The 23,735-nt window shown below is 44.6% G+C and overlaps 1 protein-coding gene across 2 annotated transcripts in view; it reads right to left on the bottom strand.

The window, feature by feature from the left end:
- The window catches only part of ATP8B1 (ATPase phospholipid transporting 8B1), a 113,521-nt gene that overhangs the window by 56,578 nt on the left and 33,208 nt on the right, over positions 1-23,735 (bottom strand). For both annotated transcript variants that reach the window (XM_067698979.1, XM_067698980.1), the window contains exon 2: positions 5,379-5,581. In XM_067698979.1, the coding sequence (XP_067555080.1) occupies positions 5,379-5,559 (181 nt within the window). In that variant the 5' untranslated portion in view covers positions 5,560-5,581. The remainder of the gene's footprint in view (positions 1-5,378; positions 5,582-23,735) is intronic.

Below are 23,735 nucleotides of genomic sequence, written 5' to 3'. Positions count from 1 at the left end.
TCTTCGTTCCCCCAGGCTGCAGTCCAGCTCCTCCCCGTGCCACAGGCACGCCACCCTCCCTCCTGCCACAGAGCCTCTGGATGTGGTCCCCTATTCGGGAGGGTCCTTCCTCTCCCCGCCCCTAATTAACTCTTCTTCATCTGTCACTTGACAGCATGGGCATGCCTTTCCACAAGGAAGCTTTCCCTGACCCCCATCCAGGGCAGATTCTTTTGTCACAGCTCTTGGAACTGAACCATAGGTCAATCCATTAAAAGACCAAGTCACTGCATGAGCGAGACATTTTTTGCAAACTTTAGCTTTGTTCCTGTCGCTCTGTGTGTGCGTGGGTGGACTCTTCCATAACTACAGCTGTCTTCTCTGTATGAAGACTCTTATGCCTTGCCCCCGCCCCCCCGCAGGTGTGCTGAACTATCAGAGACCCAGTCTAAGGTTTTATCTGAGAACCCACTGGAGCCTAGAAAAGCCTGAGGGTGGGGTCAGCATAACTGCCCACAGACTTGCAAAAAAAAGAGAAGGCTGGAGAAGCTTGTACTAACAGGAAAGGTTTATAAGATGGCAGAGGCAGGGATGACACTGAATCACCAGAACTCTCCTTAAATATGTGGGCAAACTCACTGCTGGGAAATTAACTGTTCTTCAGCCCATCCATCTCTCCTCTCCATCCATCCACCCATTCACTCTGCGTAGATGTGGGGACGGAAGGATCCATTAAAATGAGTGAGTCAGCAGCTTCAGCCTGGGGGGTGGTCCAGGGGAATCTGAATATCCCAGAAGGAAGTGGAAGGGTCAAGAAGATCTGACGATGGAAAGATGAGAGAGGAGATGACGGGTGGGGGTGATAACAGCTAATATTTATAGAGTATTTACTGCATGCCTGAAACTGTTCTCATTCCTTTACATTTGTTTTCTGACTTAATCCTCACAACCACCCAATGAAGTAGGTACTCATATCATGTCCATTTTACAGATGGGGACACTGAGGTAGAGAGAGAGGAAGTCCTTTCCTCAAGGTTACACAGCCAGAAAGTGGTGACGCCAAGGCTGAAATCCACACAGCCCGTGCCCAGCATCCTCCCTCTTCACCACCGCGCACACTGCCTCTCGGGGTCATGTACGGAGATGCGGTACATGAAGTGGAGTAAAGGGGATTCGCTTGCCAAAGGCAGGCCTGTAGACAGAGAACAAAGGATGACCTGGAATGGGAACATTTTAAGGGTGGAAGGAAGAGTAGCCAGAGGAAGGAGAAACAGGAGGAGTACTGAGACGAGAATGTGTCATCACCTGCCAGGGAGGCCAGCGTATACTGGAGAGACTTTCAAAAAGGTCAAGCGCTTCAGAGCAAACAGAGGTAGGAAGAGAATGGTTGACAAAAAGCTCACTGGACTTGGCACTGGGGTTCTTGGTGATCTTTAAGACAATGTGTCCCACAGGGAGGTGGGGCAACCCACAGAGGGGAAGGACTGGGGGAACGGGTGGATGTGATGGTAGAGAAATGGGTTTTCAGAAGCTTAGGCATGAGAACAGGAGACAGGACAGCAGCCAGAGGCAGAAAGCAGGATCCGGGTAAGAGTTTGCTGTAGGACAAGCGGTGAGTGTATTTGTAAGCCAGCCAGCGCGGAAAGAGGGGAGAGTTAACTGACAGAGCAACGCTGCCAACAAGGTAGGACACAGCTTTCTCATTCCATCCGCAGGCTCACAAGAGCGAGCCAGGGTGCACTAACGCAGAGCACTTATTGATTCCCAAGGACTTCGTCTCTAAGCTGGTTGCCGACTGGCACAGAATTACCCAGGGAGTTGACCTGGGGACACCAGGATGGTGGAGGGGTAAGCTACACAAACAAACCAGAAAAGCACCTAGAGTCAAGGAATTCTAGAGTCAAGGAGTTTTAGGAACCTGTGGCTAAATAAAATTAAACTGGCTTCTTTAAAGTCTAAACTTTCCTGCATCATTTTCTGCTAATGGACAACCTTAAACTCCAATTAAAGGATAAAGAATTCTGAGTTTCTGGTCTCAGGGACCACAGAACCTTTGTGTCTGGGAATGTCTGGCAGAACTACTGTTTCTCAGAACACATTCTGGGATATACCGTTCTTGTGTGTTCAGGAAATGAGAATGTTCATTCCATCAGATGGAAACATCCCCACTCGTTTTTGTCACCAGTTGCTCAAAGGAAACCAAGGGTAAAGGGACGTTAGTAAAATCTGTGGGCTTCTTTCTTCCTTCACAGCACATTCTAACAGCAGGCTTACACCCGTTCTCGATTCTCACAGCACACAAGAAACGTCCTTCCACTGAAAAGCACTTGCAATGGTCTCTCAAAACACTGGCTTATTAAAGCTCAGTGGGGTTAAAGCATCTTTAAAAAAAAAAAAAGAAAACCAATTTTCTGCACTAAGATATGGTTAAAGGACTTCCCTGGTGGTGCAGTGGTTAAGAATCGGCTTGCCAATGTAGAAGACGCGGGTTCGAGCCCTGGTCTGGGAAGATACCACATGCCGTGGAGCAACTAAGCCCGTGCGCCGCAACTACTGAAGCCCAGGCGCCTACAGCCCATGCTCCGCAACAAAAGAAGCCACCGCAATGAGAAGCCCGTGCACTGTAACGAAGACTCAATGCAGCCCACCACCCCCACCAAAAAAAAAAAGATACGGCTAAAAAAATGAACATGGTTCACACATTTTTAGACATTGCTCTGCTGTAATAGGCCTGGGTCCCCAGTGTCACTCAACTGGATGGTACTTCGCAGAGTGACTCACGCTCCAGTGCTCTAAAGAAGTGAATTCTTTGAAGAAAACTGTCCTTCACGTAAAATGTCAAGACGGACAGATTATAGTTAAAAAGGAAAGTCAGAGTGACACTGACCTTCACTGGGAAAATGCCCAAGTTAGAATATGGGAGAAAAATTAAAAGAGGGGAAGACGGATGCAGAGAAAGAAGGGAGGAAGGGGTAGGGGGGGAGAGGAAGCAGAGCGGCCATAAGGGACACAGGGCAGACAAGGGAACGGAAGTAAAGAGGTCTAGCACTTAATAAATGCCCCCTCTGTGTTTGGAAAGGGCACACAGAGGTGTTAGAACAATAATATGTTTTTGGAATTCCCGGGCAATCCAGGGGTTAGGACTCGGCACTTTCACTGCTGGGACCTGGGTTCAATTCCTGGCCGGGGAACTAAGATTCCGCAAACCGCGCAGCAAGGCCAAAAAGAAGTTAATAATAATGATAATAATTTTTTTTTTTCTGGTAACGCGGGCCTCTCACTGTCGTGGCCTCTCCCGTTGCGGAGCACAGGCTCCGGACGCGCAGGCTCAGCGGCCATGGCTCACGGGCCCAGCCGCTCCGCGGCACGTGGGATCTTCCCAGACCGGGGCACGAACCCGTGTCCCCTGCATCGGCAGGCGGACTCCCAACCGCTGCGCCACCAGGGAAACCGATAGTAATGTTTTTTAAAGTCACAGGCAAAGTCACTTGACAAGGGTTTTTGAAAACCACCAAATTCCCCTAGAAATATAAACCACCACTGGAAAAGACTCTGAAGAAGTCCGAGCTCCCTCAATGCCTGTGCTCTGGGGGTAGAAATCTACAAGAAACATGACCTGTGAACTGAACGATCAGAAAGTGCCCAGGGCAGCAGCATGTGAAGGCAGAGGTGGAAAAAAACAGAGGTGAGAGTTCCCGCCCACTACGTGCCCCTCTGACATTTCCGAAGGCACCCAACCCCATCCCTTGGCCTTGTCCCGGACCACACATCTGATAACATGGCTGCAAGCACCAACAGCAAAGTTCACCCCTAGAGAACTGCAGTGTCAGCTCATCAGATACCCACACGTGGTACAGATATGAAACTCAGAACCACGGTGGGAGAAAGAATGAGGAAGAAACACATTATTACTATTTCGGCGATCAGCTAGAACTCCCCGTGCTAACTCGTCAGGCTACTTCAGCCTGAACGATATCCAGTCTGGACATGTTATGACAGACGCCACATTCCTGTTCAGATTGGCAGTGATTCCATTGCACGGTAGCTCCACTATCGTGACTGTAGCGCCTTCTGCGTCAAGGCAGAAAGCACTTATACTCAATAGCTGAAAATTACAGCCAGAAATCCACAGTAAGATCTGATAATTCTAAATGTTTGATATGGAAAGCTGAGGATGGGAAAACAATAGACTTGAGACAGTGGCCTTCCCAGGTTTTGAAGCCTGCGGTGGCAGGGGGCCCTTGTGGTACATGCACATCCCCACACAGAAGAGCAGAAGACAGGCACCATCTGACCAGAGAGCAGGAAGAATCATTACATAAGTAGGATTTCGTGCTTTGTCACTTTTTCTACAGGTGAAACCTGTTGGGGGAAAAAAAAACCAGCTTAACAGGCAGCAGAATCCTGGAGGGAGAGACGGGCAGGGAGTGACATGAGGAAAGCAGGCTTCTGGCAGGCCTGGAAGGGCAGATCAGCAATGACAGAGGCTCTGGGGAAACCAGATAAAACCAGAGGTTATTCTGACTGAGGCTGGGGAGAGGTGTATGTAGAGAGTCAGAAATAGAACAATTTCCTGGAGATTTCTGTGAATGGGAAACTGAAGTTATTTAGCTGGAATGCAAGGGACCGTGGAGGAAAACATTTTCAACCTGAAATCTGAAGCAGATCTGGGGTCTAAAGAGAAAAGGATCAGCTTCCTCATGGAGCAAAGGAAAAAAAGAACACCCGTGTTTGCCAGGGTGGGAGAACCAGCAGGGAATGAAACAGAAAAGCCACAAGGGAAAAGGCCAAATCATGCAAGTCAGCTACGTTCTGTTACCCTAAATGACAGACTGTCTATGGCCATTTTCAAGAAACATCAGTAACGCTGAGTAGTTTTGACAGAGACTGTATGACTCACGAAGCCTGAAATATTTACTACCTGGCCCCTGACAGAAAACGTTTGCCAGTCCGTGGTCTAGACCCTGCCTTGAAGCTGCCCTGATTCTAGGCAGGGAGCACAGTCTGCTGCATCACAGGCTACTCGTGGCGAGCGGGGACCCATAATTTTTTTTTTTTAACCTGGAGAGTCAAAACCCTTTTATATTCACAAATGACTGAACCAAAGGTATGGTGACTCCAAGGTTCTTGGGTGTGGTAACAAGCAAATTCTTCCACACTCAGCTTCCTTCTAAATGTATAGGCACGAAGCAAGACCTTCTATTTTCTCTGCAGAACTTGTCATCTACGGTCCACCAGCCCTACCACACCGAGGACAATGTGTACTTTTCCAAGCGCTTCAAGTTTCATCTGAAGCTAAGAGAAGGAAGATGCCTCCTGGACCATCTGTCCTTTGCACCTGTTGCCACTGCCCTTGTGAGGACGGACAAGTACCTCATTGCCAGGTCCCGGCGTGTTACCTTTTTTGAATGGCTCCCGGTTTTCCTCTGCTTCTCTGTTAACTCGATTCTGCTCTGGTTCCACCGCAGGCCCCTGGTCTTCAAGTTCATCTTCTGTTTCATCATCACTGTAAGGGACCACTTCGTCATTAGGCTGAGAATCCTCCTCAAATGTCGTTTCTGAGTCTCTTTCTGTATTCATTCTGCTGGCAAATTGGAACTACCTGGTTTAAAAGAAAGGGAAACCAGAGTGAAACATGGCTCATACCCAGTTTTTGGTTGAATTCTGCCTGCATTCGGTTACAACGCTTTTTTTTTTTTTTTTTTGCGGTACGCGGGCCTCTCAGTGTCGTGGCCTCTCCCGTTGCGGAGCACAGGCTCCGGACACGCAGGCTCAGCGGCCATGGCTCACGGGCCCAGCCGCTCCGCGGCATGTGGGATCCTCCCAGACCGGGGCACGAACCTGTGTCCCCTGCATCGGCAGGCGGACTCTCAACCACTGCGCCACCAGGGAAGCCCCGGTTACAACGCTTTTAACAGAACCTGACTTACTAACATGGAAATATGCCTGAATAATGATCCCAAAGTTCAAATTATCATGCAAATAACAACAAAACCATTCATTACTGATTAAATGCTTGGGTGAGAATTTACAACTGTAATGTAGCTGCAAACTTTCTTTTTTTAAGGGTATACAGGCTTTAAGGTTGTGTTTCAAATCGTGGGTCTCTACCCAGCAAAATTAATTTAATTGGTTCACAACCAACATTAAAATAAAGTGAAACAGATTTTAAAATATCAGAGTACAGCACGCATAAAAAGAGTTAGTACTGTTTGGGGAACAGTTTTACAAAACAGACACATATATAGATTTATTTGCACTGTGGGTCTTAATGGAAATGAATTTCTTTTGGAAATTGTGGATTGCTGGCAAAGTTTGCACTGTGGGTCTTAATGGAAATGAATTTCTTTTGGAAATTGTGGATTGCTGGCAAAGTTTGTCCTAAGATATCTGGTTTCTGCTAACGCTAATATTCTGAGCTTTTCCTCTGTGATGCATTTAAATACAAGCTTAGGTCCTCAAACTTTACTAATGACTTCTTGAAAGCACATCCTAGCCTACTGCCTAACTGCCACCACCCACTCCCTATATTTAAAATTTGTTGTTTGTGTATACACCACTCTATAAAGTGACACTTTATAAGTGCCAAGTACAACCTCAGTTATATTTATATTAGGAAAATATTTACACTAATACCCCAGGCTTTGTGAGGACAGACATACAGCCTGGCATTATTTACATAAGCTTCATACCGACATGTACTCATTATCATTAATAAAGGCAGCTCACATTTATTTAGTGTTAACTGCGTGCGGGGCTCCGCATGAAATGCTTTATAAACATTGGCTCCTTGAAATGCCCTATACCACCCTAGTGAAGGTGGTATTGTTATTTGTACTCTATAGAGGAGAAAACCAAACCTTTGCAACGCTGGATAACTTGTACAATAATTACTGAAATTTTGAAGCAAGAGCAATTGCTTTCCAAGGAGACATCTTTTATATTCTACGTTTATGTTACAGTTCGTTAGATATTTTCATCAAGTGTTAGTTGCCTTGAGTGGAACCATTTCGCCGGCTGCATGCTTTATACCCAATCTAGCATCTTGAACATCTAAAATTTTTATAACCATAGGTGTACATCTAGGAAATGTTCAAATACTTATGTGAGGAATTTGTCCAATATTATTTAAAACAAAACCCAGAAGCAACGTGGATATCCAGTGATTAGCAACTGTGTAAATAAATTGTGGCCTCTTCACGCAATGGGACAGCGCAAAACAATTTAGATCACGGTGGGACAAGTTTTTAATGACATTGCAAAAACCCAAACACATTTAGTTGAAAGGCGAGTTAACAATCCACATGTACAGAACAGTCCCAGTTATTCGCAGACGTTTATTCATTTCCCCAAATTTCAACAACTGCCATGCGTGATTCTCAGTGAGATGATGCATGGAAAGGGCTCGATTTGGTATTTAGCCTAGAAAGTACTCAAACGTCAGTCGCTGTCATTGTTAACAATTATTTCCGTAATTAGAAAAACTGTGTTTTATAATAACAAATGGAACAGTGTGGGGAATCCATCCCTGTTGCCTTTTCCATCTCCAAAAATCACTTCTAAAATGCATCTGCCCCTCACTGGGAAGTAAAATATTAGACTATTACAAAACATGGTTATACTTAAGCACAGGCGTATTCACAGTTAAAACCTTTAGTTGCCAAGTAAAACATTTTTCCTCTCTCCCAATTTTCTGCGGGTTAGTAAATGACTATTTCTTGGGATTTTACATGTGTTTAATTGGCCCTACTTGTGGTTTTCTGCTTTAGCTAATATTTTAATATAATCCTTAAAAAATTCCCAAACTCTCAAAGGCAGACTTTCACCAGAAATTTTTCAGAACAAACATAATAAAAGTGGTGACCATTTATTGAGCACCTACTATCTGTCAAGCAGGAAAACCCTGTGAGGGAGATGTTATCTACCCATCTTTCAGATAAGGAGACTGAGGCTCAGCTAGTAAGTGGCAGAGTTAGTATCTAATCTCTCCATTACAGGGGCATAGAAAATATTGAAAAGTCTGAAAGCATCATAGAGAAAGTTTCTTTATTGTAGTACATATACACAACTAAATTTACCATTTTAACCATTTTTAAGTATCCAGGTCAGTGGCATTATGATCATTTTGTTATCATTATTGCCAAGCGTCTCCGTGCTTATTTCCCATGTTAAAGTTGGACCCAGGGGGACTTCTCTGGTGGCAGTGGTTAAGAATCCACCTGCCAATGCAGGGGACATGGGTTCGAGCCCTGGTCCGGGAAGATCCCACATACCGTGGAGCAACTAAGCCCATGCGCCACAACTACTGAGCCTGCGCTCTAGAGCCCGTGAGCCACAACTACTGAGCCCACACACCTAGAGCCCATGCTCCGCAACAAGAGAAGCCACCGCAATGAGAAGCCCGCACACCACAACGAAGAGTAGCCCCTGCTCGCTGCAACTAGAGAAAGCCCACATGCAGCAACGAAGACCCAACGCAGCCAAAAATAAATAAATAAATTTTAAAAAAATTGGATCCAGGGAATTCCCTGGCGGTCCAGTGGTTAGGACTCCATGCTCTCACTGCGGAGGGCCTGGGTTCAATCTCTGGTCAGGGAACTAAAATCCCACAAGCCACGTGGTGCGGCCAAAACAAACAAACAAAAGATTGAAGATGGAATCCAGTCCGAATCCAGTCCTTCGAGGTTGAAGGAGGAGACAAACAAAAAGGAAGAGATTTACAACCACAAGCATGGGATTCAAAGAAAGCAAACCACTGCACAACCAAGCAACTCACCAGCCGAACACCTGCCACAGGCCAGATCTGGGCGGCTGACTTGGAAGGCTGGGTGGGGACCTCTAAGCTGAGCAGGAAGTTCTTTGCTGTATGTACGTGAGTGTAATGCAGACACTCATGGAATAGTTTAGCTCTGCCATCTTAGGCTACCAAAGAAAAGTTAGCTAGAAATCATTTCTTGGAAGCCCTAGGTGACATAAAGCAGCTTTCCAGGTCTAAACCATGATCTCTGTAAAGCAGGCACTACACACATGGATTTGGAAACTTTGTAATGTCTCTTCCCATCACTCCAGCACGTCACACACACCTGTGCATTTATTCAACCTCCACTGAGCACCTGCTCGGTGCAGACTGCTACCGGAGGCACTGGGAACCAAACCATCGTCCAAGTTATTGAGGGATACGGGTAAGTAAATTATGTGTGACAGCCCCAGGACACAGCAAGGCCTGTCATTTCTCCCCAGACACATTCCTCCAACCCATGTCTTCCTCACCGTCTCCACGGCCACCACCCTAGTGCAGGCACCACCATCTCTCTCCTGAAATGCTGCAGGTGGAGTCTAACAGGACTTCCCACCATCCACTTCCACCCGGCCACCAGAGTCATGCCACTCTCCTGCTTAGACCCTTCCTATGGGTTATGGACTGAACTGCCTCCCCCTAAAATTCAAAGATTGAAGCCCTAACCCTCAACGTGACTGTGTTTGAAGATAGGGCCTTTCAAGAGGTGACTGAGGTTAAATAATGTTATACGGGTGGGGCCCCAATCCGACGGGTCTCACGTCCTTATAAGAAGAGGATAAACTACCCAGGAGCTCTCTCTTTCTGCACGTGCACAGAGGAAAGGCCATATGGGGATGCTGCAAGATGGCGGCCAAGGAGAGAGGCCTCTCCAGAAACCACACAGGAGGCAGTTTGGACTCTGTCCTTTGGAGACTTACAGTCTAGACAAGAGTCAGCAAATTACAGCCTGAGGGCCAGATTTGGCCAATCGTCTGTTTTTGTAACTAAAGTTGTATTAGAACACATCCTTGCTCTTTCCTTTATGTCCTGTTTATGGCTAATTTTGCACAACAGAAGAGTTGAATAGCTGTGATAGACACCGGATGGCTTCAGAGGCTAAAATATTTACCATCTGGCCCTTCACAGAAAAAAAGTCTGTTGACCCCTGAACTAAAAGAAAAGATAATAAGAGACAGCAACAAAAGAAGTGGTCAATATCAAATGCCCATGGTCACATAAAATCATCATTGACCCGGATAAATCATGCATGCTTTGGGAATGTGAAATAAACCACCAGGTGTAGTGGTGGGGAAATGGCCCTAAATCGTACAGTTGCCCTATTGATTGGGAATGGTACTATTTCAACTGCTGCATAGCTGTTTACCTAGAAAAGACACGCAATTCCAAACGCCTGAGGTAACAACACACCCGTTTCCTGTGAGGAAGCTGTGGTCACGCACCTGCCAATATCCAGTTCAATGCAGTATTTCATCATTAATCCATGTGCTTATAAGCTCGACATTGGATATAAATGTGAATAAATATTAGAGCAAGGAAGCAAAAGATTTATCAGGATTTTTAAAAAGTCATCCATGTGATTTAGCATTCAAGGATTCTTCTGGTCACATGATCTTAGGAAAATGCCCTCAGCTCCTGGTCAGGCTGAAAAGCAGCGTGATTAATTGGAAAGAACATAGGTCTGGATTCAAACCATGGCTCTACCGTTCACCACTTTATTACCATTTTGGAAGCTCATTTTTCTCATCTGTTAAAAAAAAGGGCGGAGGAGGAAGATGCCTTATTTCCCATCCTGCCTTCTGCAGTATTCAGCCCTCTTGGTCATACACCACAGAAGACAGGAGGGGTAAACGGCAGGATTTCCAAATCTGAACCGCTAACGTCTATCACTTGCCATCTTTAGATAATTGGCTCTGAAATGCTTGTGAAGTGAATGAATTCATGAAATTCTCTGTTCCCTTTGTGGAGTAGGGGGTCTGAAGGAGAGAGAGGGAAACCCAGGCACAAAGAAATACCTTTCTGCCTTTGCAAGAAAACTCTGAAGTCAGAAGTAATGAAAGCACAAACTTTTGTTGCTATCACAAGGTTGCTAGATTCAAATGAAGGGAAAGGAGGAACGAAAACGGTTGAGTTCTGCCACTGCTAGGGTCTGATCTGTACACATAACACAACTCAGAGGCTGGGGAAGGCCAAGAGTCCCCGATCAATGATATCCCTGGGGTATAAACTGATTCATGTCCGGGATGACTCCAGCCTAAGCAGGAAGTAAGATTCACAATATTCATTTGTGTTCATTCTTCATCATCTTTTTTATGGCTCTTTAAAGTCCTCAGCAAGAAAGGGTATTTCTGAAATGGAATTTTCCTCATTTCATTTGCCTATTTTTATTATTATTATAGATAATACAAAGTATTTAACATATCTCACGATATAATAAATTTGTGTATTATATTTCTATATGCTCTATGCTATCTATGCATGTTTTAGTTATATGTTTCATACTAAATATAATAAATTACAACTCTGAGGGACTTCCCTAGTGGTCCAGTGGGTAAGAACCTGCCTTCCAATACAGGGGATGCAGGTTCAATCCCTGGTTGGGGAACTAAGATCCCACATGCCGCAGGGCAACGAAGCCCGCGTGCCACAACTAGAGAGCCCCCATGCTGCAACTACTGAGCCCATGCACTCTGGAGCCCACACACCACAACTAGAGAAGCCCACGTGCCACAACTACAGAGAAGCCTGCGTGCCGTGACAAAGACCCAGCACAGCCAAAAAATAAAAATAGATAAATAAATAAATTACAACTCTGGCAGGCAGAATCTAAGATGCCTCCAATGATCCCACCACCTGGTGTTCATGCTCTTGTGTAATCCCCTCCCCGTGAGAATGGACTGGACATAATGCCTTGCTTTTTTTTTTCTTTTTTTAAACATCTTTATTGGAGTATAATTGCTTTACAATGGTGTGCTACTTTCTGCTTTATAACAAAGTGAATCAGCTATACATATATAATGCCTTACTTTTAACCAACAGAATGGGGTGTCTTGTGCGTGATTAGATTATAAGAGGCTGTGACTTCCTTGTTGCCAGCCAGCTCTCGTCCCCTCACCCCTTCCTGGCTTTGATGAAGCAGCTATCCTACGGAGAGGCTCATATGGAAAGAAATTGAGTGGGCATCTGGCCAACAGCCAGCAAGCAACTGGGGTCCTCAGTCCAACAACCCTTAAGGAAATGAATTTTGTACACGTACAGCATCGTGACTATAGCTAACAATACTGTATTGTATAGTTGAAAGTTGCTAAGAGAGTAGATCTTAGAAGCTCTTATCACACGAAAAAAAAACTGTAACCATGTGAGATGATGGATATTAACTAAACTTACTGTAGTAATCAGTTCACAATATATACATACATCAAATAATTCCGTTGTATACCTTAAACTAATGCAATGTTATAGGTCAATTATATCTCAAAAAACCAGAACAAATAAGCACATTTTTTGAATTTAAAAAAAAAGGAAAGGAATTTTGGCAACAACCACAGGAACCAGGAAGTGGATCCTTTCTCAGTCCAGCCTTCAGATGAGACCCCAGCCTGTGCTGACACCTTAACTGCAGGCTTGTGAGAGACCCTGAAGCAGAGGAATCAGTTAGGCAGTGGTCAGATTCCTGATCCACAGAAACTGTAAGACAACATACGTGTTGTTCTACGTTTTGGAGTAATTTGTTGTGCAGCAATAAATAACTAATACACATATCATTAACCACAAATAATAAGAATTCTATGGTAAGGCACCTAATATGGCTGGTATTATTTCCAAGTAATTCCAAAGAAGAGTCCCATCCAAGAGGCAGCAGAAATCTCTATTCTCCTAGTCAGTCCAGACACATGCCACACACTGTTTGGAATCTGCTCAACACTCTTTTTTTTTTTTAATTAATTTTTTTATTGGAGTATAGTTGATTTACAATGTTGTGTTAGTTGCTCAATACTCTTGAGAGTAAAATCTGATAAGCTGGACGACCGTTGTAATTAGACCAAAAAAACTCATGAACCAACAGTAATAAAACCTACCTAAAGCAGCCGCATAGCACAGGGAGATCAGCTCGGTGCTTTGTGACCACCTAGAGGGGTGGGATAGGGAGGGTGGGAGGGAGGGAGACGCAAGGGGGAAGAGATATGGGAAGGGAGTATAACTGATTCACTTTGTTATAAAGCAGAAACTAACACACCATTGTAAAGCAATTATACTCCAATAAAGATGTAAAAAAAAAAAACCTACCTAAGATCTAGATTAAATTCAAACTTTATACTGTTCTAGAAACAATACAATTACTGTTCCTAGGACAAATGGGGTTAATAATTTTTATTTCCTCCCAAACTGAAGCCTAGAAAACCTAGAAGCCTGGGATAACTAACACAAAACTGAGGGACCATTAATATCACCGTTGTAGGGACAATTCAGCCAGGGCCTTTACTCATGATAGAAAAGCCTTCTCTGGGTCCACAGCTTTATCCTCTGTTCCTCTGAAAGTCCACCCAGAGCCCTTTGCCACAAAGGAAGACCGACCTCCAGTTCACATCACACACCTCTGACGGCTACCATTTAAAAAGGTGCAGGGGAAACCTCAAAACTTTGACCTCTCGAGAAGGGCGGTTTTTTTCATTCTCCTGATAAAACTTAAAGGATTTCTTCGTGATACTGTCATCCCAACTCTGTCATGGGCTCCCCAGCATATCCTAGTAATGATGACTGCTTCCTGTTACCAGGAGGTTGCCCCTTACCGTTCTCTCCTAAGTATTTTCACATACATCCTCTCTCACAATTGTCGTGGAATTATTCTGAGACAGGTGGCCAGGTGCTATCATTGCCATTTTACCAATGAGAAAACTAAGGTGGTTAAGGAACCCTCCCAAGGTTATTTAGCTCCTAAGCGGTAACATAGATTGGATGCAGGCCCCCTTACCGCATCCCCGGCTCTGTGCTAGGTGTGGTGCAGTACACACACAGGGGCTTCAGAGTGGAATTCAAGCACACCCAGGAAGCATCAGAGCCCACTCCCCGACTGCAAGTGGCAAGTGCTGTCCTTGTCTACAGACCAACTTAGAGCCTCCTAGGTCACAAGAAAAACGTAAGCAAAGGAAATGGAGAACGTGACAAACTAAAGCCAACTCTGGTGTCTACAGACAGGTCTTTCCTTCACGGATGAGTTGTAACATTTTAAAAGCTTCTCCCTTGGGCTTCCCTGGTGGCGCACTGGTTGAGAGTCCGCCTGCCGATGCAGGGGACATGGGTTCGTGCCCTTGTCCGGGAAGATCCCACATGCCGCAGAGCGGCTGGGCCTGTGAGCCATGGCCGCTGAGCCTGCGCGTCCGGAGCCTGTGCTCCGCAACGGAAGAGGCCACAACAGTGAGAGGCCCGCGTACCACAAAAAAAAAAAAAAAAAAGCTTCTCCCTTTATGTCACATTAGAGTGTATGGAAATCAATAATCATTTCCTAGCTGTTATGAGCTGGGCAATGTGTGTGGGAATCACAGAGGGGAGCAAGAACTCTGCATGGATGCGAGAGACATTTTCAGGAATGAGGAACAGAGTGAAAACAGCGGCAGGAAAGTAAATATAAGGCACCTGCCCGGCTGAAAGATTTAGGGGGGATTGGGGCAGAGCTCATGAGAGGCTGGGTGGAGTCATCTTCCCCCGCCTACGAGGACCTGACAAGGCTTTATTCCAGGCAGTGGACAGAAGCACTGAACGTATCTGCAAGGAGAGACATCCGATCTGCCCGGTGCTGCAGCAGGATGAATCTGATAGCGGAGGGAGTGTGGGTGGCCAGGAAGGTGAGAGCCAGGCAGGGAGACCATCCAGGGGTCACAGTGGACACTGAGAATCTCCCAGGCACGCCTGTCACCGGTAAAGCCAAGCAGTTCGGCCCTATTACCTCTGTGGCCACATTCAGCAATAGCGCTCAGCGTGTGAACGTAGCCGCTGCCAGAAGGAACACAGGCCCGAAACAGGGTGGTGGCAGCTAGAAAAATGTGTTTCAAATTAAGATTGGGTGGGGCTGCCATTCTTTTGTCTGGAAAACTAAGAAAAATAAACAGAAGACTAGAATGGATTCCTGTAGGATAATAATGCCAGAATTCCCCACAGGTTGACTTCGGAGCACAGCTTCAATCCACAGTGTGTTTTGATCATAAATACTGCAAGTTACCAGGAGAAAAACATTGTTATTTTTACATTCAGGCGTCATCCTTACTTGTTAGGGACAATGGTCCCATTTTACTTCATTACTATTGCCTCTGTGATTAGGTTTTTCACTTCTATTCGTGCTTAAATAATATAAAATCATTGGGGCTTTATATCTGACAGTTGCCTGGAAGCCAAACCTCCAAGGGAAATAAAAAGTTAGTCTGTCGAGTTGAATTCATTTCAATGTTTGAAGAGTCACCGGCCTATTGATGGATGGATGCAATTAACAGAAAGGTTACACGACAGGATATAGGAATCAGCAGAATCTTGCAGAACTGAATATAAATCTTAAACTTTTCATTCTACAAAGAGACAATGTGTATTCCCCATTCAGATTCAATAGGAACTGCTTGTTTGAATAAAAGGATAGAAAAAGGTCTGATGTAACAAGTAAATGGGAACAAACACACAGGAAAAGATTACTCTTGCTAGCAATCAAAGAGGGGCAAACTGATGAAAACGTAAGACACCATTTTATGCCTATTAACAATATTCAATGACTACATCTAGTGCTGGGCAGTTGTAAAGCTGAGTGAATTCCCTCTCTCTCTCTCTCTCTCTCACATATACACACACACACACACACACTCACACACACACACACACACACAGGCCTCCTGCTGCTGACATTGAAATTGGTACATTCCAATGGAAAACAATACAGCAACACTTTATGTCCCAATAACACTAAAGATATTTATAACATGTGACCCAATCATCTCATTTATAGAAACATTTCCAACAGAAACAATTCAACAAGTAAAATAACTCTATTCACAGAAAAATTCTGGATTGTTGTCGTCAGCTATATAAAGCAGGAATAGAAACCATCTGAAAGTCCATCAGGATAATGGTTTTATAAATTATTATCTTAGAGTATCCATTAAAAATGACAGTCCTAGAAACATAGGAAATGCTTTAAATACAACATTAAATTGGGGGAAACACAGAAATCATAATTGTGTCCTATTACTGCAGCTTTGTAAATAACACATACATGTGTATTTTGGAAAAGCATTCTTGCTCTGGAAGAAGAAACCCACTGTGTGTTTTTCTTCTAAAGTAATCAACAATTGATAATACCTACCCACCCCTTGTATCTGAAGACTGTTCAGCAGTCACTTATGTGCTGGGCTCATTTCATGAAATCCTCACAACATACCTAAAAAGCAGGTATTATCCTCATTTTGCAGGCTTTATAGAGGTTAGGTGACTCCTCCAGGGTCACAGAATGAGATTTCAACCAGGTGTGTTTGCCCCCAAATCTCTTAAGATTTGTCACAGAGCTGTTTAAAGGGAGAGAAAAGATGTGTCAGGGTATCAGGACCATGCCCACCCACGCTTTCTTACTATCAATCCTATCTCTGTGCAAATGATTACAAAACCAAATGCAAAAGCGAAAGCAGGTTGCTTTCATCCCGAGGTGGTCTGAGCCCTGAAAAGGGATGGTTTGCATGTCAATGCAGGAGAGATGAAACCTACCTTTTTATCCTTCGCATCAACACACCCTCCCGGTGCATTAGTCAATATAAGATCCCAATTTTCTCCTAAGGATCATGAAATGCCATGAAATGTAGTCTGGGCCCATTTTTTCCCTTACAGCCCTCTGTGCCAATGGAGACCCCAAACTAACGACCTTCACTAAACTTCCGGGCTTCACGCAATAAAAACAACAGACCTCAAGAGCCCTGGACAGAGGTCCAGTGACAAAATGATTTAAAATGTTAGTTGTTCCTCATCCCATCATAATAGACATCCGAAAGGTCTGTGGCCTCAACTGAAAATACAAACTCCCTTGTGGTACCTTTTTATATGTAAAGATGTTTTATATTTTCCAAATATTCATCTGTAAATACGTTTCAAGGTTTAAATAGACAGTATGTATGATTGATACATCAAGGATGATCAGGGCACCTACTTGGTATCTTTTCAAGACACTGTCATGGGGACTTGGTTAAGAATCTGCCTGCCAATGCAGAGGACACGGGTTCGACCCCTGGTCCAGGAAGATCCCACATGCTGCGGAGCAGCTAAGCCCGTGCACCGCAACTACTGAGGCTGCGCTCTAGACCCCACGAGCCACAAGTACTGAAGCCCGCGTGCCTAGAGCCCGTGCTCTGCAACAAGAGAAGCCACCGCAATGAGAAGCCCGCACATCGCAACGAAGCGTAGCCCCTGCTCGCCACAACTAGAGAAAGCCCAAGTGCAGCAACAAATACCCAAAGCAGCCAAAAAAAAAAAAAAAAAGACACTGTCATGGTTTCATGAATGTCTATGCCTGGTCACAGAGTCTTACTTCTCGGTCCATTTGAACATTAACATCTTCACAAATTCTGGGTCCCAGAAATTGAAGGGATGAAGGGCACAGCTGATATTTCATTACTGTCTCCCCTGCTGTATTTAAAGTCAGCTTAGAGGACACAACTTAGATTACAAACTCTTCCCAGACAGCTGACTTCACACCCAAAGTTTTGCACCAAGATCATACTGCAAACACATGGTTAATATTTTATATGTCCCTTGGAAACACGTTTGGTTTGAACGATCTCCAGGGTTTCCTACAGATGGCCAGCGATTCTAACTATCTGTTCTGGCTTTCAGATTTTTGGACAGGTCAATTAACAGAAGTGTCTAAGTTTCTACAGATCTGATAGGTTTAAGGATTTATGAGAATACTTATAGAGCTTCCAAAGCTTCCAGTGTTTTCCTGGGATGATGGTGGTAAGTGTTTAAAGGTAGCTGACTTCACATTCTGTGTATCAGTCACTGAGCTGAGAGCTTGGCATGTACTATTTTATTTCATTTGCTGAGGGTCAAACTGTTATCCCCATTTTACAGATGAGGAAACTGACATTGAGAGGTTAAGTTCTCTGCCCAAGGGCATATAGGAGGTACATGGGATAAAATTCCTTATTGAAAGTCTATGCTTAGTCGCAACACTCAGTGCCTTAATTGTACCTAAGAGCATCACCATGGGGTAAGTTGGAGAAGAGATAATTAATCCAATTTATAGCTGAGGAGACGTATAACTAAGAGACACACAGTTAACTTTGTGTTGGAGCTAGTATGGGTGTGTGCCCAGCCAGGATGCCCTCGACGTCCTCGGATGTCTCCACTCAAGGTGACCTCTGAGGAAACTGAGCAAGGGGGAGGGGCATAAAATGGAGGTCACTACTGGTAAGCGTGGGTTCACCCTTACAAGAGAATTCCTCGCTGTCACCTAGAATCCGGGTCTCTGACTTTATATGAAATGCCTTTTGCCCTCTGTTTACCTGGGAGGAAGAAGGTCCTTGGAGCTGCCTGGCTCCTGCCCTCTACCCCATCCAGCCCCCTACGCTGACAGGTCATGTGGTGTCCCAAAGGTGCCCCTTGGCAGTGTCCTTAGAAGAGCCCCTGGGGCAGAGGGGCTCAGTAGTTCAGCCGCCGTCTCTTTTTTAAAAAAAATAAATTTATTTATTTTATTTTTGTATGCACTGAGTCTTTGTTGCTGCACGCGGGCTTTCTCTCGTTGCAGCAAGCAGGGCTACTCTTTGTTGCGGTGCACGGGCTTCTCACTGCAGTGGCTTCTCTTGTTGTGGAGCACAGGTTCTAGGGGTGCGAGCTTCAGTAGTTGTGGTGCACAGGCTCAGTAGTTGTGGTGCAAGGGCTTAGCTGCTCCGCGGCATGTGGGGGTCTTCCTGGACCAGGGCTCGAACCCAAGTCCTCTGCACTGGCAGGTGGATTCTCAACCACTGCACCACCAGGGAAGCCAGCCATCTCTTTTAAATCTATGGTGTACTGTACAATTTTTATTTGAAGAACTATGGCTTTCAAAAAAAAGATAAAATGACCACTGCCTTGGCCCATTCTCCCAGGAACTAAGAATGAGAGATGTGTGTGATATCATGATTTACAGTAAGAAATACGTATTTGGTGTTTGTCCTGTTCCTGGGACAGATCTAAAAACTTGGATTCTCCTAAGTGGTGAGAGTTACAAAAGTGTCTTCTGCTATTTAATGAGGTGACTTTAGGAAAGCACCTAGGGATTGGGAAATGGGCTACAGGTTGAATCAGTCACCAATAGCAATGATTTAACCCATCACATCGATGCAATGAAGTCCCATTAAAGCCCTAAAGGAGAGGTCTGAAGAGCTTCTGGGTTGGCGAACAGGCAGAGATTTGGGAAGAGGGTGAACCTTTCCCCATACCTTGTACAATGCACCTCTTCCATCTGCCTATTCCTGAGTTATAGTCTTTTATGATAAACCAGTGATCTAGAACAAGTAAAATATTTCAGTTCTGTGAGCTGCTTTAGCAAATTAATTGAACCCCAAAAGGGGGTCATTGGAACCTCCCATCTATAGCTGGTAGGTCAGAAGCACAGGTGACAACCTGGACATGCCACTGGTGTCTGAAGTTGGGGGGAGAGCAGTCTTGTAGGACTGAGCCCTTAACCTGTGGGGTCTGAGGTTATCTTCAGGTACGATGGATAGTGTCAGAATTATGTCGAATTGTAGGACAGCCAGCTGGTGTTAGAGAATTCCTTAGGGGTGTGGGAAAAGCACACACACATTAGAACTGGGTGCAGAATCGTTTAATGTGACTCATCCAAGTTCCCACAGCTAGTCAGGGTCAGGCTGCCACTGCAGGGACCTACAAGGAGTAGGGAGTTTGGTTAGCCCAGCTTGCAGGTAACGAGGAAGTGCATTCCCTGTAGAAGATTCAAAAACAGTAGCAAAACCAACTAAAAAGTCATAGTTTTTCTTACATTATTATTGCCATGAATGGATGTCAGTGATAAAACACTCCTCCTCTCAAAAATCTTTTTGTTGTAGTTCCTGCTCAATTTCAATAATATATAGGTAAACTTAAAAAAAAATACTACTTAGCTACAATAAATGTGGGAGTCTATGGAAGCTAATTCTGAGAACTCCTGGTTACACAGCCCCCCTGTCACACCGAAGTTCAGGTGCATGTGTTGTTGCAACAGGAGCTTTGAGGCTGGCTTCCAGCAGTAAGTGTCTTCCAGTCTCTGGTATTACATATGCCTGAGCTTCTGCAGCAGACGTGAAATGAGCAATTATAAAGACAAGAGACAGAAGAGTGACATGAAATTTAAAACAACCAATCACAAAACAGAATGCTTCCTTCAATTCCAACACCCTCTGTAGCCACTTGGAGTTTATATTTGCATTCAAAATTTAAAACAGTGAAACATACAGTGAGTTCTGACTTATCTCCAAAAATTCAAAATGAATTCTAGATTAATAAAAGAAAACATCACTGCCTGGGTTTCTTCTCCAGAAATGAAAATTATTCTTATTCATTTCATTTCCTGATTGCTAACTGAAAATAATTTTGTCCTATAGAGAAGGAGGTTTCAAAAAATCATCTGCATTGCATGTCAAATACTTGGGGTACGCCACGGCTGGCTGGTCTCCAACTCCTGGGCTTTAGCTCTGTTCCCCATATCATGCTGCCGGCTACGAATGTCACCCCAAATTCATATGTTGAAGTCCTAACCCTCCAGTACCTCAGAATGTGACCTTATTTCGAAATAAGGTCGTTGCAGATGTAATTAGTTAAGGTGAGGTCATGAGGATGAGCCCCAATCCAGTATGAATGGTGTCATTATAAAATCTGGACATTTGGACACAGAGACAGACACACACACAGAGACTGCCATGTGAAGATCGGAGTTATGCTGCCACAAGGAACTAGCAGAAGCTGGGAAAGAAACCAGAAACAGATCCTTCCCTAGTATCTTCAGAGGGAGCATGGCCTTGATCTTGGACTTCTATGGCCTCTAGAACTGGGAGACGACAGATTTCCATTGTTTAAGCCTCTCAGTTTATGGCACTTTGTTACAGTAGCCATAGTAAATACATACATTGCTTCAATGTGTGGCTTTAAATTTTTAAGTTCTTTAATTCCTAGGAACAGAAGATGTTACAGTTAGATACTGCTTATTGTGTGTCTACAAATTCAGAATTCACCTCCCACATGACTGTGAACCTAAAAGGGAAAGAGGTGGCTAGCTTTCATAACAAATGATACACTTAAGATGTAAATGACCATGTTCTGTTTTCTCTCTCCTAATTACCCAAAGATAAGACATGCTACTTTTTTGCCACTTAACTAGGTTACAAGTTATTTGAAGTGAACAACGGGAAGAAACAACTGGTATTTAATGCAAATAAGGGTAGGCTGCTCAAACAGGAACGACTGATGAAGGCCTCCTACAAACATCTATTCTGATGTGCATTTTAAGAGAAAACATAAAACCTATAGAGGTGTCCAACATTTATTAAAACAGCTGCAAAATGTTCTGAGGTTTTAAAAAATGCCAATTAAAAAAGCTTTTTATTCCATCTCTTAAAAAACATGGCCCCAGGGCTTCCCTGGTGGCGCAGTGGTTGAGAGTCCGCCTGCCGAGGCAGGGGACACGGGTTTGTGCCCTGGTCTGGGAAGATCCCACATGCCGCGGAGCGGCTGCGCCCGTGAGCCATGGCCGCTGAGCCTGCGCGTCCGGAGCCTGTGCTCCGCAACAGGAGAGGCCACAACAGTGAGAGGCCCGCGTACCGCAAAAAAAACAAAACAAAACAAAACATGGCCCCAGGAAAAAATGCCAATTCATTCTAAACTTTCTTCTCCCCTTGGTCAATATTTGCTTCCCTTTACAATCTCCGTGTACCTTTCTGGGAGCACTAGCACATGGTGGGGAGGCCTGCGTTGGATTTAGCAATACTTACCCCTCTCCCACATCTATTCCACCCTGAACACAAAGGCATGTAATACCGAGAGAACATTTTGTTTAAAGGCTGAAGTGAAATAAAACGTAAAACCACCAACCAAAATACATTTGAGTATTTTTTGCTCTTTCACATGCCAACCTTCTCCAAAGACCCAGACTTCAGCCCTCACCTCCTGCAAGCACTTGCTCTATGGACACAGGAAAATTACTTCCTCAGCCCAATTGTTATCATCATACTATTCATAACTTTTATCATACCGTTACTAAGGCTAATAAACTTTTGTAATAGTTAACGTGTGACCTCACCTGGTTTAGGTGCAGGCATGCTGTGGAACTCTGAGTTGAGTTGGGAAGATGGGCTGGGGAGGAAGCAGGCCCTGGGGGAGGTGTTCAGAGGACTCTCCCCAACACCTTCCACCCCACCTCTACTCTCCAGAGCGAACCCTCAACTGTCCATCATCAATCAATGCCAGGGATAAACTCCCAACAAGTAGCAAATCTCACTGTCCTGAACTTAATATTTCAACACAATAATCCTCCTGACTGCCCAGAGCTCTTTCCAAAAAAAAAAGGAAAAAAAGGTAGTGTAAGGATAAAGAGAAGAGCATCAATAAGTCGATCAATAAATGAGGGGCTTAAATAATCATTCAGTCTTCATAGCCACGCCAGGAATGAATATGTGCACATAGTACACAATCCAAGAAAAAACTACTTAAAAGCCTTTAACTACTACATGGATTTGAACAGTAGATATCTGGAACAAATTAAAATCTTTTTAAAGCCCATTTTGAAAGCACTCTGAAAAGACCATGCTCTGGATTTACGATGGGCCATTCCTCAATATCTGAGTTGTGACACACATACTCTGTCACCCTATAGTCAGTGAAAAGCCAAGCTACACTCAAGACCCAAAGTTGGTGTTTTGGCCACAAAACGGGCCACCTCCGAACACTCCTCAGCCAGACCTGCCTAGCAGGTCAGCCCCTGGGCTCAGGGCTGCCTACACTCAACCCAGACTCAGAGGCCACACCCTCTCCTTTGCTTTTTCACCTCAGAAATCTGGCGATGGTGACTTCGCGTCTTAGCTTTCCAAAGTCTAAATGCCATGCAGAGAAAACAACGTTGCCCAACCCTGATGCTGCTAATTCCGTGCGTGTTTGTGCATATCACATGAGGATTTATCTTTACAACGCTTGTCACGGTTTAGACACGCTATCAGTAAGAGAGGAATCATTCAAAAGAGATTTAAATTTTGCCATTAAGACCAAATACAAAATACAACTAACATTCAACACATTCTGAAAACTGAATCAATGACCTAGGCTGTCCTAGGTCAGATGCGGAAATCTGGGAGATTATTCAGGTTGTCTTCAAAAGCTACAGACAGATGGTTTCTGTCTGTTCCATTAGGGAAATGATTAGTTTTACATCTGCGTTAGCATTAGAAAGGCTATGGCTCTCAGCTCTGGCCCCGCTCACCGCCCCACTCCAGCCACCTCCTGCCCACACACAGGGACACACTCACAAAGGCAGCAAGTCACTTTCATCCCTTTTCCAGATCCTCAAATCCTGATGCACTGGCTTTTTCATTTGCGAACAACTTACTGTCTGCCTGACCCGTTCTTGGTATTCTGCCTTTTACTATGGTTGCTTTTGTTTCTTAAAAAGAAGTAAATTCCAAAGCTCAGGACCAAGCCCTATTCCTCTTATTTCCCAACTGAGGCAGGATGAAGGGATGGTTAAGGGCTTCAGTCTGAAGACAAAGAGACAGGGCTAAAATCCCAGCTCTACCTTTTACCACTCATGGGACCTTGGGGAAGATAGCCTCACTAAGTCTCCTCATTTGTAAAATGAAGGTAATGCCTATCTTACAGATCCTTGTGAAGCCCAATCTTGGTCTCAGGTAAAACCCCTAGCAGGGTGCACAGCACCTGGGACCCAAGTATCCACGGAGTGAACCACTTCATCAGA

This window comes from Pseudorca crassidens, chromosome 12 (genome assembly GCF_039906515.1).
Source record: "Pseudorca crassidens isolate mPseCra1 chromosome 12, mPseCra1.hap1, whole genome shotgun sequence".
In the NCBI taxonomy this organism is placed as follows: domain Eukaryota; kingdom Metazoa; phylum Chordata; class Mammalia; order Artiodactyla; family Delphinidae; genus Pseudorca; species Pseudorca crassidens.
The sequence above is the reverse complement of the archived record's forward strand: the minus strand, read 5'-3'. Positions and strand labels throughout refer to the sequence as shown.